We start from the raw sequence: 19267 nt of genomic DNA, 5'->3' as shown, positions 1-19267 counted from the left end.
AAATTGCAAATGAAGGGATTTTTTCCCCCCAAAAGAACCCCATCTAGACAGTGGTTTTACTTTCAAAAAGCCCTTTTTCGAAAGAAAGTGAGGCCACCATTGTGCAAATGAAGCGCAGAAATTTTAAATCCTGGCTTCATTTGCAATTTTGATCTAATTTACATCCCTCTTTCGGAAGAGGGATGTAATCTAAAATTGCCCATAGTATTCCACAAAGGTGTGTTCAGATGCCCATATAGTTGCTCAACAGATGTACTGTAATAGAAAGTTATGTAGAAAAGCAATCGAGGTAGCCAGGGATCAGGTGGAATGAGCTCATGAGTTTGTGGGAAGTGGTATGTCTCAGAGAATTTAGCATGTGTATTTATGTAGAGATACATTTGATTAATGATTGTGTAGAAATCACCGTTCCCTTGAAGCGTTTTGCTGTGTAGCCTTTTCAGAAGGACTTTGTTCTGTTTATATAAAATGTTACCACTCGTCGTATGTCTACGGTGTGCAACATCGCTTCTTGTTGATCCTCATGGTATTTTGGGTAGAAAGCTTGTCAATTAATTCACTGATTAATGTGGAAGACAGTGACTACTTTTGGTAAAAAGGCTGGATGTGGATGCCGGATGACTCTGTCTTTTGTGAGCATGGTATAAGGTAGCCCTGCCACGATCTCGCTTGTTCTCCTGGCTGAAGTAATAGCTACAAGGAGTGTGATTTTTACCAACATGTGCAATAAAGAACAAGTGGCTAGAGGCTCAAAGGATGGACGAGTAAGAGTTTTTAAGGACATGGTTGAGATCGCATGTTGATGTGGATTGTCTAATTGGAGGATATACATTCTGACTGCGCCATAAGAAGCGTCTGGTGGTTGGATGTGCAAAGACAGTGGAACTGTCAATCTGGACACCAGGCAATGGCCACCAGGTGCACCCAGGCAGAGGTAATAGTTAAGCATGACTGTTTCAGTTCAAGTAAATAGCCCAGGATAATAGGTAGTGGTGCTTCATAAGTGTCAAGTAGTTTGTGCATGCTCCAGGTAGAGAAACTTTTCCATGTCTGGAATAAATAATTCTTTATAAATTGTCTATAGCAGCAGTTCCCAAATGCCAGTCTGCTGACCGGTACCCGTCTGCGAACTGCTGATCTGCTGGCCTGCGGCAGCTGCCAGAGCTGAAGCCAGCTGTTCACAGCAGCTGAGCTCCAGGAGCCATGGTGGCTGATTTTTCCCGGCGACGGTGCTGGAGCTGAGGCAGTGGCAGAAAGAGGCAGAGCAGGAAGTGCCTCCCTCCCTCTTTCCCTGCCCATCTAGATAAAGCCCATCCAAAGGCAGTGTCCCCTTTGCTCCGTCTTCAGGAGGTTGGCACAACAGGTAGTGGTTTTGTTAGAGTATGTGGTGTCTCCTGATGGGCTCACTTAGATGGCCGAAGGGACTTTTCAATAAGGATCATCTTGAGGCTAAGTTCCTTGTCACTTCTGACTCTCACGGTAAGATTGCTACAATGAGAGCATTTCATAAATGCATTTCCCGATGCAGCAAACACACACAGGCAGAATGGCCATTGGGGAAAGGCATGGGCTTGTGATAAATGTCACATTTCTTGAATCCCAGGAATCCTGGCATCATAATGGAGGAATTTTCTTTTCTTTCTCCCTCTATTTTCTTAACAAAAACCTATGGGGAAGAAGAACAACTATGTACAGCTAACTATGAGCTATGAGGAGGGAAGTCCAAATGACAGAAAACAGAGAAAGTTTGGGTTTTTTTTTTAAACAAGGGAAAGATAATTATGAGTATATTAAGGGGGTAACTAACTATATTTTTTGTCTTCTAGAATCATGAAGAGAAGAGCGCTGTGAAGCTGTCTCTGCAGCCAAGGATGGTAGAGAAGGAACTGAGGTGGGTCAGGCTGCATATGTGGTACATGAATGCTGAAAGACAGCCCACATGGGCTGCACCCCAATGGCTACTGCTGGAAACATCTCCAATCTGTGGTGCCAGGACAATCCAACACCTACAATAGAGCATCCACAGCAACACCACCTGAAGAAGCAGCAGCATATGCAGTTGTAGATTGCATTAACAGAGGCATAGCATACAAGTCACAAGAGATGATAGTACTCAGTCTACTTGGTGCTGGTTAGGTCTCAGAGGACATACTATGTCCAATTTTGGTTGCCAAGGTACGGCAGTAACCACAGAAAGGGGAAAGGATCCAGACAAAGATGATCAGACAAAGGGAATGAAAGTTACATGGACAACGGCTGAAGGAATTAAGTAAGTTTAGTTAGAAAAAGGAGATTTATAGTGATCTTCAAATACTTGAAGGCTGACAAGAGACATATAGATAAAAGTAATTCTACCTTGCCAGAGAAGGCAGGACAAGAGGCTATGGATTCAAACAACAAAGCAGATTTAGATTAAATCTCAGGTTTAGATTAAATCTTCAAGTGTAAGAACAATAGAGCAATGGAACTGATTGACTAGGGAAGTCGCGGAAGATGAGGGTTGTGGAGGCTGCTCTGGCAGCAGCCCCTGACTACAGGGGGGCCCAGTGGGGAGATGTCCCCCTCCGCCACAGATAGGACTGCTGCTGTGAAGCAGCCCCCATCTGTGCTGGCCCAGGCTGGGCAAAGCCCTGTTAGCAGCAGCCCACGAACGTGGCCCAGGCTAACCGTGGACCTTGGTTGCTGTCGAAGCAGCTTCTGTCAGCCACCAGCCGAGGCCACTATAAACACAAGCTAGGACCAAGTGGTTCCAGCTTGCACCAGTCTGGGACTGCTACGGCTCTGCATTTTAAATTTAGTAAGAGCTGGGTGGCTCTTGCTACATTTAACATGCAGAGCAATAGCCGTCTTGGCTCTGTCGTGGCTTGAGCCAGTCAGGGACCTGCCCCCACTGCACACCTGGCTCCTATTACATTTAAACTGAAGAGCTGCAGTGGGGGTAGCTCCTGGATAGGTTTGAGCTGGCACAGAGAACCTTCTCTTATCAACTAATTGTAGAATCAATACAAATTGTATTGACTACATGATTAGTCTATTACCCACCTCTTAACATCCTTACTATAAAGCAGGCATTAATTGTAGTGTGTTTAGCATTCACAGCTTCTGTTCAGTGGCAAATTGTATGTCTTCTAAAGCTGAATATTTTATCTTTTTGAAAAAGGAAGACAAAGGCCATTTCCTCTTATTAGTGGCCATATAATTTTTGCATTTAATAAAAAGGCCTAGATTGAACAAGAAATTCATATCAATACTGTTGCAATATCCATTACAAACATTTTCAAGATAAACCTTGAAATATGTCATTGCTATCTAGTACACATTTATTATAGAACTCGTAAACAAACCTTCTGAGACAGATTACAGTTTTGATGCTCAAAATAAAAAAGATTCCTCTTGAATCAAACCTCATACTGAAAACTGGAGACTAATGAAAACTTATCTTCTCTAAACACAGAAACAGAAAGAATGCTTTACATCCAGTTGATTCACCAGGGTGTCTCTCACTATTATCTATCATTAATAACACAGTAGCACCAAGATACCTTAATTAGGGTGAGACCCCATTGTGCTAGGCATAGACTGAGAAAGCGTGACACTATATGCCCCAGAGAATTAAATCTAAAAGAAAAAGCAGTTCATAAAATGGTTAGGATCAGATCCTGATTGGGGTCTCTAGGCAAAGCCACAACAAGATGTTTTAGCACAGATTAGTTGTGTGAACAATTCATAACTGAATCATGCAGTAATCACAACTCACCCTTCAAGAATAAGGAATGCAGGAAAAAAGACATTCAAATCTAAGTCATCACCCACAAAAGGTATAAAATATTAAATGAAATCAGTCTGTCAACTTGTCACTATTAAAGATGGGGAAGGGAGAAGATATATGAGACTGATGTGGATACACTTTTCTGGCTATGGATTCATGCCTATCATAAATGTTCTTTAAGAAGTAAACATTAAGATAAGAAAAGTGCAAGCATATTAACACTGATCTGAAGAATATTTACTATCAGTATCCAAAGTTTTATTTGTTTTTTACAGTGTTGTCATAGTAGGGGGCTGTCGGGTCTATTCCAATTGTGAGTTTAACTATGGGAAAATAGATAATAGTTTATAAAAATGATCCAGTCACATAAAACAATAAATGCTTATAGAAAAATACCAAAGAGACAGAAATAATGAATGAATCAAAACACAAAGGGCTGCTAATAAAACTCAAGGACTGTGTTGGCATTAGATCTGGTCAGTAAGGGTCTATAGAGCAACATTACTTAGAATTAACTAGTGTTATTTCAAAATAACTTAGTCCACATCTACACTGCAGGCAGTTATTTCAAAACAATGTCAAAATACTGTCAAGCTGGAGGACTTCTTACTCCAACTTCTGTAATCACCATTGTACGAGGAGTAAAAGAAGTCAGAGGAAGAGTACTCTGTTTTGAAATAAGTGCTGTGTAGATGCTCTCAATTTCAAAATAAGCTACATAATTGATGTAGCTCAATTTGTGTAACCTATTTCAACTTAAGCCCAGGTTCAATTCCCCCACTTCCCCATGAGACAATGTCATGAACTTAGCTCTCTCATCTCTGTAATGAATGGCTTAACCACCAGCCTATAGGCTAATCTGCAGTGGGGGGGGGGGGGTGTCTCTTGATTTCTCTCTGAGGCTACTCTATTTTGTTTAAATAAATATTTCGTGGTCTCCCACCTCGTATGTGAGTGCCCTAATCACTGAGCTGTAATTACCACCAAGTCATTCTCTTGCTCAATGATTATTCAATATTTTATATAAAGTGGACCAATTCAACAGGAGAGTTGGCAAGGGACACTCCTCAGAATAACCCACAGACAATTGATTAGGACTTGGGAGCTGAAAGAACCAAATTATTCATTTACCACCCTCTTGTAAATGAAGTCACTTTTGGAGGACAAAACTAATTTGCCAATTCATATTATAGTTGTGAATTTCTTTGGATTGACCAAAAGCTGCATTTTTTCACTACTTAAACTATTCAGCTAAAAAAATTTAGAGGTGGTATGTGGCTTGGAAGGAAAACTGATAGTTGAATCCCTTGATTTAGATAAAAGTCTGAAACGATATAAATAAGAACTTCAGGTGAGGTCCTAATGCCCCTTGTACTTATGGAACACGGTATACAGTGATCCCATCATGAGGGCTTGGCTTTTTCCTATTCTTGTGGCTGAAGTCATTGCTATTAACTCCTAGGAGAATTCTGTGCCATTACACACACATTGAATGTATCTCCCCTCCCCCAGGTTCTCTTTCTTTTCCCACAGAGAAATAGTTTATGTAGGGAAAAAAGAGAATCTGCACTAGTGCTCACTCACCCCTCCTTGGCACCCTGGATGTCTCTTTTCAGGCACCCATAACAGCTGGGAGAGGCTGCCATAATCCCTTTGGAAAGGCAGCAGTAGGATCCTGCTAGGGAAAAGGGCCATCTAGGAAAAAAGTCCTGGGTGGTTATGCTCATGAAACGAACATGGAAGGTTCTAGCAGGAACCCCTAAAGCAGGTAAAGGGAAAACCCTGTGAAAGCTGTAAACCTGGGGTAGGATGAAGAACTATTTCTGTTAGTATTTACATATGTTCAGAAAAATAAATTAACTGGAAAGAGATTCTGGACATGGAAATGGGTCCTTTGGGAACTGGGGAGAAGACCAGCTTTTTGCAGTCCTATTAATGCAAATAACACCACAGTGAAGTTCAGGAGAAAGGAGTGTCCCTAATTGGTGAAAAAAGTATGACCAAAACATTTAGTGACTGTGAGATGCAACTACAAGTCCTGTGGCACCTTATAGACTTACAGATTTATTGGAGCATAAGCTTTCGTGGGCAAAGACCCATTTTGTCAGATGCGTCTGACGAAGTGGGTCTTTGCCCACGAAAGCTTATGCTCCAATAAATCTGTAAGTCTATAAGGTACCACAGGACTTCTCGTTGTTTATGCTGATTCAGACTAACACGGTTACCCCTCTGATACTTGAGACACAAGATTTTGTGACCTCTGTGAGAAGATGAGCCAACAGTTGCCAAGTAGACTCTTATGATGTGACTCGAAAGCCCAAAATGCTGCAGGACAGCAAGCAATCTAAAGTAATAGCTACTAGGGTCCCTATTGTTATCCACTGCTTTTGCATTCCCCAGACAGTCACTTCTATTTTGCTGCATAAGTCAATTTAGTGGAGTACTTTCAACTACAAAATAGGATTATTTTGAACTTCTTGGGAAGAGATTCTGTCTGTAGCCATCACTCCATAAGCATCTAATTTTCATGGTGCTGAAAAGCTGTTTCCCTGGGGGTAGAATATGAACTTTGATTTGCATGAGCACATCAGCCTGAGCTGTGCACATTATTGGGGGCTGAGCTGATACGGTCATGAGGTCCAGGTATCACAAAGAGGAAGGAAAAAAATTATTATCCTTAACCTCTGTGATGGATAAAGAAGCAATGGCTTAAATTGTAGCAAGGGAGATTTAGATTGGACATTAGGAAAAGCCTCCTAACTGTTAGGGAGATAAAGCCCCGGAATAAACTGCCTTGGGAGGTTGTAGAATATCTATCATTGGAAATATTTAAGAACAGGTTAGACAAACATCTATAAGAGATTATCTAGATGGTGTTTCATTCTGTCGTAAAGGCAAGGGACTGGATTTCCTCTCAAGGTCCCTTCCAGTTCTAATAGTCTATGATTCTATGAACTGCCTGAGACATGCTAGGGCAATCATTTCTGCTGGACTGTATCATATATGAGTTTTCTCATGACCCTCTGTTTTAGTGGAATAGATGGGCAACCTACATTAGCACGGATATCCAGGGGATGAGGCCGACTGGATTCTGGGTTGAATTCTCCTCTAGAGCAAAACATTGTTCCAGTCAATGAATAAGTGGTCTATCCTTGGATGACTGACAATCAGAGTTGAGGCCAGGAGGGAAAAAGGAGCTGATCCCCAAAGAATAAGTAACTGAATCAATCAACTGAGAAATGACATTTGTGCAAGATGTCCAAATATAAGTGGTCAGTCAAAGTCTCAGTAACTAGGATAGTCAGAGCTGCTAGGATGTTCAGCAAACTTGGAAGATGTAGGGCTAGTATTGGGATCTGATGGCACATGCACCAATCACACAGCTAGATTGCTTTCCGACAGAGTGCTGATAAGCGTGTTCCACTAGCTTGAAGATAGCATACACTGCTGTAGTATTGTACCTCAGTACTTTGATTGTGGTCTTTTAAAGCCAGGGCAGGAATGCTGGGCATGCTAAGCATACATCTTTCAGCCTCAGGATATTTATATGGAGATGCATTTCTTGGGGAAAGTAGAGCCTTTGTATCTGCAGGTGCCCCAGTTCAAAGTGTCTTGGTTAGAAAAGGCAGAAGGCACACTACTGCATACAGTCCTTTTATCAAACTAATGAGGATAAGACTTTATGAGGAAATGTGACAAACCTATCCATGCAATATATGCCTGGTATACATGTTTATCTGAAATACCCTTTTGTGGCAGGAAGGAGAACTATGCCAAAATACTTCTTGTAGGTGCACAAAGTTAGTTGTAACAAAGATGTCCTAATTGATGTATTTGGGTAAGCATGAACATGATTGATAAAGCAAAAGGTGAGAAACATCTCCTGAGTCAGGTAAAGACTTCACTGCTTCAGAGAGGGTTGGGGCAAATGTTGAATATACAAATTAAAAATTTGCTCATTTTTTAGTTTGTTGGTAGTTCCAAAACACGGACAAACAATTTCAGGTTCAACTGAACATTTAGTTAAACTCAAAACATTTTGAGCATTTCTTTGAACTTAATAAAACTGAAAGGTGAAATGAAAACATTTTAAATAAAAAAATATTAGACTTCTTTGGATTGTTTTTCCCTATACACAAACAATTTATTGAAACAGACTAACTCAAAAAAGGTTCTGGTGTTGACAAATTTGTCAAACTGTTTCAGTCAAAAAACAAAAAAAAAAAAACAAAAAAAAAACAACCACCCTATCACACTATTCAAGATCTTAATGCAGTTTAATTAGGATAAGTACAGTAGTCTGCATAGATTAATAAACATGGCTACTATTTATTAAGTGAAAATAAAATTTAATAAATCTATAAATATAAGATCTGTATTGTTCAGAATCAATTTATTAAAACTGAATACTTGAGAAAAATAGTATGCAGCTTTAAAAGGCCATAACACAAGGAAACATTACAATGACACTGAGAGGTTCAATAATGACAAAAATGATTTTCTCTGCAGTACTAACAGCGAAGTTGAAAGCCATTATCTTCCAGAAAAACAACAGCTCTAATGAAGTATATCTTCGGAAGCTGTCATATGAGTAACTGTAATGAATATTTCCCTTATAGATCTAGGAGTATCTAACAACCAGGATTTGTTGTTTGTTTCTTTGTATGCATGTACGTACGTACGTAAATATATATAAGGTATTTTTAATTTATACACAATAGGTAGCAGGTCACTGAGCAAACTTCCAATATTTCAAAGCAGAAACTTTAATAGGAAAGGGAACTAAAGTAAATTAATACTGCACAAAGAATGCACTACCAACTTTCTCTATGCCATATTTAAAAATATAAACTTAAAAGTCTCCATTCAGTCTTTAACAAACTAATATTTTTGGTATAAAATTGTAATTCACATTGTAGGAGAAATACTACAAGCTATACAAATCTTGAAACTGAAAATATGCATGGATTTGACAACTAAAAGACAATATAGATGCTCCCTAAATTTAGCAATCTATGTTAATAACTTTATGAATTATACTTATAAACACTGAGTTGATCTGGGACATATTTACAAAATAAAAGAAATGATACTACCTTAAAAACAAGAGAGAGAGAACAAATTTACTCTAAGAGAAAGGAACAGGATAAAATTGTGGACGGGCAGTAAAAGCATAACACTGATGTAGCAGCAAAGAAACTTAGAAAGGAACTGGACTGGCTGAAATAGTCACATACCACATAAAGTAACTAGACGACGTCTGAGTGCAACTAGAGTTAAAAAATGAATTAACAGCTGAAAGGAATTGGGAGTTAAATATAGAAAGCCAGTTTCATAGCATCTTTGATTCCCAGATAAATCATTCAATAAGAAAGCAATGTAAAGGGATCCTAAGAAAAAAAGCAAATGGAAAATTTCCAACTTCTACTTAGTTTTCAGGGAAGTAGGAGCCATGAATCAGCCAGCTAGCTGCTTATAAAAGTAGAAGAGTGACAAAAAGAATGTTGAGAGAGGAATTCCACAATTAAGTGTTATCCAAGGGTGAGGGGTGTTATCAGCTGTGACTCATTAAGGACCTTCTCACAGTAGAGGGAGAGTTCTGGAAGCATAACCAAGGTGTAACAAAGACCCAAGAGTTATGAGGACTAAGGACACATCTATCATCCACTTACAGCATCACTTCCTTCTTTTGTGGATTAATTTTAACTCATCCATTCCTACACCAGAGGGAATAACTGGAATTCAACATCTGGACTTGCTAAAAGCATATATTTAGAGAACTAAGTAGCAAACTAGTGACAATGTAGTTCAAACTCATTTGCCAAAAACTTTCCAATATTATGCCTACTGGCTCCTATAAAAGGAAGTTACTCACTTCGTGCAGTAACGATCGTTCTTCGAGGTGTGTCCCCGTGGGTGCTCCACTTCTGGTGTCGGGCTGGTCCCGGCGCCGCAAATCGGAGCTTTAACAGAGCTGTGTGTGTGTGTGTGGTCGGGCAGCGCGCGTGCACTCCCGTTTCGCGCCTTTCATCTACCGCGCGCTGCCCGGCTCCCGCCAGTTCGTCTCACCGCCTATCTGAAAGACAGAAAAAAACAAGATTCCGAAGCAGGGAGGAGGGCGGGTCGTGGAGCACCCACGGGGACACACCTCGAAGAACGATCGTTACTGCACGAAGTGAGTAACTTCCTTTTCTTCTTCGGGTAGTCCCCGTGGGTGCTCCACTTCTGGTGACTCCGAAGCAGTAATCTCGGCTAAACATGTGTTTCGGAATCGGTATTCCGAGCAGTAGGCAACACTGCCAAGGCTACTGCTGAGTCAGTGGTGAAGTGCTGAACAATTGCATAATGTCTTGAAAAGGTAGAATTTGAAGACCAAGTTGCAGCACGGCAGATGTCACGAAGAGGGACACCTTTCACGAAAGCTGTAGACGTAGCGACTGCTCGTGTTGAGTGAGCTCTAGGTTGCGAGGTGAGAGACTTCTTACGGATAGTATAGCACGTCGTGATACAAGAGACAACCAGCTTGGAAATGCGCTGGGCGGATAAGGACTTGCCCCTAGAAGAGCCCGATGTTGAAATAAAGAGGCGGTCCGTCTTACGTAAAGTACGGGTTCTGTCTATATAGAAAGCCAGGGCTCTGCGGACATCGAGCGTATGCAGGAGAGCGTCTCGCTGAGATGCATGCGGTTTTGGGTAGAAACATGGCAAAACAATTGGTTCGTTTATGTGAAATTCCGTACATACTTTAGGTAGAAAGGCTGGATGAGACCTCAGTATCACTGATTCCGGGTTGAAGACCGTATAGGGAGGCGTTGACATTAGTGCGGATAACTCGCTCACCCTGCGTGCTGATGTTATAGCCAGAAGAAAAAGTACCTTCATCGTAAGCATCGGTAGCGGTACCGTGGCCAGCGGTTCAAACGGTGGCCCAGTGAGGACATCGATAACCAGGTCAAGACTCCATACAGGTGGCGGAGGTCTCCGTGGTGGGTTGAGGTTAGCCAATCCTCTGAGAAATCTAACCATCATGGGGTGAGAAAAAACCGACTTGCCTTCAACGGGGTAGTGAAAAGCAGCTATTGCCGCTATGTGGACCTTAAGTGATGAAATGGCTAGTCCGGTTGCCTGCAGCTGAAGGACATAGTCCAATAAGACATGCATCGGCGAAAGCAAGGGATCCAGGAGTTTAGGAGCACACCATCGTACAAATCTGGACCACTTTGACAGGTAGGTTTTCCTGGTGGAATCTCTCCTGCTGTGCAGGAGAACACGCTTCACTTGGTCCGAACAAAGATTCTCGGACTCGCTGAACCATGTACCATCCATGCAGTGAGGTGCAGAGTGTCCAGCTTCGGGTGACGCAGTGAGCCTCTCTGTTGTGTCAGCAAATCTGGTAGGCAAGGCAGTCGGCGCGGTGCTCGTACAGAGAGCTGCCGAAGGGTTGAGTACCATGGCTGCCTGGGCCATGCTGGGGCTATAAGTATCACTCGTGCCCTGTCCATCACAACCTTCTCGAGTACTCTGGGAATGAGTACAACAGGGGGGAATGCATACAAGAGTGATGTGCCCCAGTGAAGGAGGAATGCGTCTCCCAGCGAGTGAGGTCCCACTCCCGCTCTGGAACAGTAAGCTCTGCATTTTGCGTTGGCACGTGTTGCAAAGAGATCTATCGTCGGAAACCCCCACTGATGGAAGAGAGTTAAGAGGACATCTGTGCGGATCACCCACTCGTGGTCCTGGGGGAAATACCTGCTCAGTGCATCGGCTGTGGTATTGTTCACACCCGGTAAGTATGACGCAACTATAGAGATGTTGTTTCGAATGCACCATTTCCAGAGACGGATAGCCTCCGCACAAAGTGAGCGGGACCGGGCACCCCCCTGTCTGTTTACGTAGTACATTGCGACTACATTGTCCGTGAGGATTCTGGTGACAGTACCTTTTATGTATACCTTGAAATGTTTGCAGGCATGAAACACGGCTCGAAGCTCGAGAAGATTGATGTGGAGCATCATCTCCGTAGTGGACCAACGACCCTGAACTGTTTTTGTGCCCATGTGGGCACCCCAGCCGATGAGAGAAGCGTCTGTGGTTATCTCTCGTGACGGTTGTGGTGCATGGAAGGGAACTCCTGACAACATGTTGTTGTGATTCGTCCACCATACTAGGGAGTCTTTGACATGTACTGGAAGTACTACCGTCTTGCGAATGCTGTGGTCGGTAGGCTTGTAAACCGTGCTTAGCCAATGCTGCAGACACCTGAGGTGCAGTCTTGAATGGCGCACTATGATTGTCGTGGAAGCCATATGTCCCAGAAGCTGGAGACATACGCGTACCGGGAGCATTGGAGCGTGCAAAACTGTTTTTATCAGATCTTGCATTACTTGAAAACGCTCGAGTGGAAGATGGACTCTTTCCGACTGGGAGTCGAGACGCGCTCCTATGAAGGTTAAAATCTGCGTAGGTCGTGGGCGCGATTTTTGAGTGTTCACGATAAGGCCGAGGGAGTCGAACAACTCCTGAGTTGCGACTACCATGTGTTGAGCCTCCAACTGGGTGCGCGCCTTGATGAGGCAATCGTCGAGGTAGGGGAAGATAACGACTCCTATCCTTCGAAGATGGGCAGCCACTACCGCTAGTGTCTTGGAGAACACCCTTGGGGCCGAAATGAGGCCGAAAGGCAGAACCCTGTACTGAAAATGATCGTCGCCCACTACGAATCTGAGAAAACGCCTGTGGGCTATGTGAATCGTTACATGGAAATATGCGTCTTGCAAATCCAGGACTGCGAACCAGTCTCCTCTGTTTAGCGCTGGCATGATCTTGGCCAGGGTGGTCATTTTGAAGCGCTGCTTTCGAATAAAACGGTTCAGACCCCTCAGATCCAGGATCGGTCTCCACCCTCCGGACTTTTTGGGAACCAGGAAATATCTGGAGTAGAACCCTTTGCCTCGGAATTCGTCGGGTACTCTCTCTATGGCTCCGATCTCGAGTAGGTGAAGAACCTCTTCTCGAAGAGCGGCCCCATGAGACGGGTCCCTGAGAAGGGATGGGGTGGGAGGAGTGGTCGGAGGGATTGATGCGAACGGGATTGTCAGGCCCGACGATATGACCTCTAGGACCCATCGGTCCGATGTAATGGTGGCCCATTGATGAAGGAATGGCCTGAGGCGGTGGTGGAATAGAGTGGTGGTGGTGATTGCAGGCTTCCGAGTGCTGACCGTTGGAGACATGTTCGCGTCCTCTGCACGGGAGTCAAACCTGCTGCTTCTGGGCAGGTCGAGCAGCAGAGCGGTTCTGTTGCTGACGTTTGCGCTGAGGGCGCTGTCTGAATCTAGACTGGTCAGATCCACGCTGCTGTTGCTGCTGTTGCTGTTGCTTATAGGGAAAATAATCATATTTCCTCTGGAAAGGGTAGTATCGTCTGCGTTTAAAAGGTGACGTGTACATCCCCAGAGAACGAAGGGTCATACGAGAGTCCTTGCCAGAATGGAGGATCTCGTCGGTAGTAGAGGCAAACAACTTCTGACAATCAAAGGGTAAATCTTCCACTTTGGAGTTCAACTCCTTAGGAGCTCCCGCTGACAGTAGCCAGGAAGCTCTCCTCATCGCAATGCCTGTTGCCATTGCTCGCGCGGCTGTGTCAGCAATGTCCGCGGCTATCTGAAGGGCTGTTCTACATGCGGTGAAACCTTCCTGGACAACTGATCTAAGGAGAGACTTCTTACTGTCAGGGAGGTGCTGCATGAGTTCCGGTAACTTAGAGTAATTATCAAAGTTATGGTTCGATAACAGAGCAGCATAATTGGCAACCCGCAGTAACAAGGTCGAGGAGGAGTAAACTTTCCGACCAAAGTGGTCCAATTTCTTTGTCTCTCTATCCGGTAGGGAATTCTTGAATTGGGGCATCTTGTTCTTGTGACGAACCGCATCCACTATCAGGGAATTCGGCTGAGGGTGATTGAAAAGAAAATCCAGTCCTTTGGATGAAACGAAATACTTCTTGTCAATTTTCTTATTAGTTGGCGGTATCGATGTTGGCGTCTGCCAGATATCCTGTGCCACTTCTAAGATGGCTTCATCTACCGGGAGTGCAATCTTTCTCTGTTGTTTAGGGTGCAGATTCTTAAACAGCTTATGCTGTTTAGCTTGAGAGTCAGTGAGCTGCACTTCCTGAGATTGCGCTACACGTTTAAACAGGTCTTGGAATTCCTTAAGATCATCCGGTGGAGACTTCTCGCCCATAGACAGCGGTTCATCCCTAGAGGGCTGTGGTGAACTGGCATTAGGGGAGATATCCTGCTCACCTTCCGAGAGTTGCCCTTCCTCTAGGTCCGACATTTGAGAACAATGCGTGGGGGAACGAGAAGATACGGGACGTCGTAGCGGAGAACGCTTGGAGATCTCCGAGCGCCCAGAGCGCGGACTAACTGATCTACAGGAACATGGAGACCTGCGATGAGACCGAGAGTGACTGTGATGAGATGATTCAAGATAGTCCGGTCTATAACGATGAGAATAGTGCCGGCCAGACCTTGCAGGGGAGAAGCGTCCAGAAGATCTAGTGCTGTCATACCTGGCGTAATATGTACTTCTAGGTGAATGAGTTGGTGATCGTGAGCGTCTCGCCGGAGAAGGAGATCTCGAATATCTCTGGTGTGAACAGCTACGCTCTCTATTATAGTAGTGACGAGATGAGAGACTGCGGTGGTAATAATGCCCATGGTCTCTTGCGTGGTGCGTAGAGGCACAGCGGTGAGGGGATGGCTCGTGGTGAGACCTTGGCGAGGCACACTGGGAGATTCCCTGGGCATTTGATTTTTGTGTTGATGCTGCTGGCTGTGCAGAGCCTGGAGAGTGAAGGGTTAAGGGCTGTGAAGCAGGCATCTGAGTATGAGCACGCTGATCCCCTGCCGGTGCTGAGGACAGCTCCCTGTGGGGGGCCGTGGTTAAAAGCCCTTCAACAGCCGGCACCGCTGATACAACTGGTGCCGCTGCGTCTGTCTCTTTAAGAAGCCCCGGTGCCGGGTGAGGATCCCGAGCAGGGGGCTGACGAGACTCTGAAGTGCCGGCCGGCTTATTGACTGATGGAGCACGGGTTACCCTCGAACGAGAAGTGCCCGGCTTGTCACCTGCGCTTGCCCGCGACTGCGGAGCAGCTGGCAGGGAGTGAGCAGGAGAGGCTTTCCTCTTTTTTGATGAGGGCAAAGCCTCAGAAGGAGCCTTCCGCTTATCAGTCGTAGGGTCGGAGGCAGAGGATCCTGAGGCAGTGGAAGGCATGAGAGCCTTATCAAACAGGATCTCCTTCAAGCGACGTTCCCGCTCCTTGCGGGCTCTAGTCGTCAGGCTGGCACAGTGGGAGCACTTTTGGGGGATGTGAGTCTCCCCAAGGCAGCGAATGCAAGCCGAGTGTCCATCTGACACCGGCATTGGCTCAGCACAGCCTTCACATTTCTTGAAGCCGGGGGAGCCCGGCATTTTGAGTTGTGGGGACTGAGTGCTACCGCCGGCTAAGAGCAGCCGCTTGTATGCGTCCCCGGTTACTCCGTGTTACTTTCTTTCCGTTTAAACTTTATTTCCTTCCTTTTTTGTTTGTTTTTTTTTTTTTTTTTTTTAACCAGAGCAGGCAACAGAAAAAAAACGCCAACAGCGTATATCTATATATAGCCCTGCTCTTTCTCAGTATACTCTTTCCTTTCTTCTTTTTTTTTTTTTTTTTTTTTTTTAAACCGCGTCTGCCAACGGGGCTAGACGCAGTCTATATTTAAACAGTAAAAGTTATGAGGCTTCCCCACGGCAAACAGCCGAAGGGAAGAAGGGGGAAATTTTGAGGAGAGAGTAGGGAAGCTCCGTCTGCGACCCAAGGCGGATGAGAAGAACTGGCGGGAGCCGGGCAGCGCGCGGTAGATGAAAGGCGCGAAACGGGAGTGCACGCGCGCTGCCCGACCACACACACACACACAGCTCTGTTAAAGCTCCGATTTGCGGCGCCGGGACCAGCCCGACACCAGAAGTGGAGCACCCACGGGGACTACCCGAAGAAGAACCATATTTAGGCACTTAATAAAAATGGTCTAATTTTCAAACATGATAAACAATTGCAGTTCCCATTAGGGATGTTACATTTACATTAATTAACTAATTGACTAGCCAATGGGGTTTCCATCAACTATTTGATTAATCTATAAGGGTGACTCACTATCAGGCTCTTGCTCCAGTTCAAAAGCAGAAGCCCCACACTCCCTGTGATGCCTGAGCCTTTGAAAAGTACAAGAGCCCCACTGACTTCATTAAGATGTGCAGATGCTTAGAACTTCTGAAAAAATAAAATTTTAGAGAACTTTAACTACAGACACTCTTATTTTGAGACATTCAGAAACTTTCTCTCCCAGAAGCTGGGCATATGATCTGAACACAAAAAAAGTAACATAACAGTATCACTGGAATTTAACATGTGAGGTCCTATAGAGACAGAAAGCAATTTCTCAGGGAAAACCCATTAGTTTCATAAAATAAATGCAAGAACACCCTGTAAGCCTCAATTCCAAACTGGGAAAAGTAGTTTCTGTGGACAGCAGTCATCCTACTATTCTAGTGTGGACCTATTTGAATGGCAGACCATCAAGGTTTAAGGACTCTTGATGGTTTTCCCATTGTTAGACTTTCTGCTAGGTGTAAGGATTTCTTGTGCCAACTCAGGATGGAGACTATAGTGCAAAAGTGAAGGGTTTTCAATAGGCTACAACCAAAATGTAATTCACAAAACAGAATCGAGTTTACATATTGATACAGATACACATAGGCATATACTAATCTGTTATACTATGTCTGATCCTTCTATTCTTTTCTATGCACGGCTCGAAAAATTATACCATCTACTCGCTCGTGGCGAGTAGATTATAACCCGGAAAAGCTGGGTTACAGCGATCTGCGCATGCGCAGATCGCCGGACTGCACTGCTGGCGAGCCCTGGCAATACGTAATACATTAAACTCCTCTCATAATGAACAGGCAAAAGTAGCATATAAACCTTGAAAAATATCATCTTTATCCTATAAGATTAAGTGTTGATGTGGTAATATATGTAGTTTGATAAAATATAATAATTACACGATTCAATACCCACAAGAACCATCACAATATACTCCACTGCTTTTCTATGACGAAAGCACACATGCTGTTCTATGAACATGCAACAACATAATTTATGCACTCAAGTAAAACATGGATACATTAATAATTCTTCCAGTTACTATGGACTAAGTACTAAAAGTAGCAACATTTTATAAATGTATAAAGTTTTTGTAAGACAAAACATACACAAATATTTATAAGACTTGATCATGTATATCAGTTGTATCTGAAAATTTAAATCTGAGTGGGAAGAAACTATATATTTGAATCTAGTTTGGATGAATGCGAGGGACTCCTATGTCACCAACAGAAATAAAATTGTGAATCAAGGGATTGTGGCAAGAATGGCTGCATGAGGCATGAGCAGTATCACTATGCAAATCAATATAGTCCCCAGTAAATTTATGTAAGCTGGTAAAATTATTAACTATGACAATGTGTGTAGCCAATCACCATTTTACTCATACTGCTTCCTATACAATGAATTAACCAATGATGAGAAGGCATCAGTTTCTATGCTCAGTGAGTTAAAATTAGCCATGCTATGTCTTTATATATAGAAGGAGCTCTTAGTTGACTGATAATATGCAAAAGTTTTCTTCTGCTTAGAATGAGATGTACAAGATGCTATTCTGTATGATCAGGTGGTAAATTGAAATTTATCTTCCCTGGCTTCCAGTACTACTGCTGCATGAAGAATTTATAGAAAGGAAAGAAAAGAGGAAGTTACTATAATTAACTTTTTTTTGGTTTTTATGAAAATTATTATATTATAACCTTTCGGAACTATTGCGTTAAATTGGGAAGAGTACTGTTTAATTGTAGTTGATTCTTATGATAAACAAAAGTAGTGTGAGGTCTATTCATACAAAATAAAAAATATAAATCTATTTTGGTGCAATGTATACAGACTATATGCTGGAAGCAATTTTGGGGACTATCTTTGAGCTCTTCTATTTTATTACTATAGGTAAATGTCTGAAAATTCAACCAAATTGACCTACACAGTATGTGTATCAAATTAAGTGTGCTATTTAATGTCATCATTAAATTAAAATACATATACATTCTTACGGACAAACATTGAAGTGCCATCAAAATTAAAATTTTCATTTAATACTACAAACCTTTGCTAGCTTTATCTAAATGCTGCAAATCTTCAACAAAATTGAGGACATCAGGATATTTCTCTTCACATATTTCAACCAGAAAATGGAGTAAAGTCGTTTTCTGATCTGCTGATTTTGTGTCCTTTAACTAGAGAAATTAAAACAAAAACACATACATATATGTATATATATTGGTAATAAAAATGTTTTGAATTACTGTTACATTCAACCACTGAAACAACTGACAATGTTATGAACATCAGAGGTAAGCTGTTGAACTGATGCAGCTTTAAGTAAGCAAACTGTAACATGCTTGTTGTATTTGCTAATTTATTCAAAATTTAAAGTAGATTCTAAAAAGTGTTTTGTTTCATGCTTATCTACCAAATATTTGTTCGTATGCTAAATTATGAAATATTACGTTATATTTAAATGTCTTCAGAAATGGAAGGGATTGTAATCTATTTAAGCACATGAATGATGTGGTTACGTACAAGTTTATTTTTTTTAAATGAAAAGAAAAAGATTCCAATAACAAACATTTATTCATTTCCATTCTTGAACAATTACATATAAAAATACCGCACCAAACATTGGTAGGACATTATTTACATAAGCATATAAACACTTAGAGCCATGAATCCATGGATAAGCTCTTTTCCGCTCCTTCTAGGTGATAAGATTCTTCATATGTATCATTTTAATTTGGGAATAAGATCTGCCTTAAGACTCAAAGGAGGCTTTCCCAAATGAATCCAAATTTTCCTAGTTTACGACAGTTTCCACTCCCTTCTGCTCTCCCCCAAAAGATATCGTGTATTTATGTACTGATCCAACTAAAGTGCAACTATTAACACTGGTTTATAATCTATCCTTTACATCAGCTACTGTATCTAATGACTCGAAGATAGTTAATGTGACCAATATTTAAAAAGGTCTCTAGAGGTGATCCTGGCAACTACAGACCCGTAAGTCTAACCTCAGTACTGGGTAAATTAGTTGAAACTATAGTAAAGAATAAAATTGTCAGACACATAGATGGACATAATTTGTTGGGCAAAAGTCAGCATGGTTTCTATAAAGGGAAATCATGCCTAACCAATCTAGAGTTCTTCATGGGGGATGGAAGGGAGGGGTCAACAAACACATGGACAAGGGGATCCAGTCGATATAGTGTACTTAGATTTCCAGAAAATCTGACAAGGTCCCTCACCAAAGGCTCTTAAGCAAATCAAGTTTGCCATGGGATAAGAGG

General features: G+C 42.6%; 1 protein-coding gene across 2 annotated transcripts in view; it reads right to left on the bottom strand.

Moving 5' to 3' along the window:
* The window catches only part of DIAPH3 (diaphanous related formin 3), a 463148-nt gene that overhangs the window by 197166 nt on the left and 246715 nt on the right, over positions 1-19267 (bottom strand). For both annotated transcript variants that reach the window (XM_075918921.2, XM_006113561.5), the window contains one exon: positions 18031-18160. In XM_075918921.2, coding sequence (XP_075775036.2) covers positions 18031-18160 — 130 coding nt within the window. The remainder of the gene's footprint in view (positions 1-18030; positions 18161-19267) is intronic.

Source organism: Pelodiscus sinensis, chromosome 1 (assembly GCF_052426305.1).
Source record: "Pelodiscus sinensis isolate ZL-2025 chromosome 1, ASM5242630v1, whole genome shotgun sequence".
In the NCBI taxonomy this organism is placed as follows: domain Eukaryota; kingdom Metazoa; phylum Chordata; order Testudines; family Trionychidae; genus Pelodiscus; species Pelodiscus sinensis.
The sequence above is the reverse complement of the archived record's forward strand: the minus strand, read 5'-3'. Positions and strand labels throughout refer to the sequence as shown.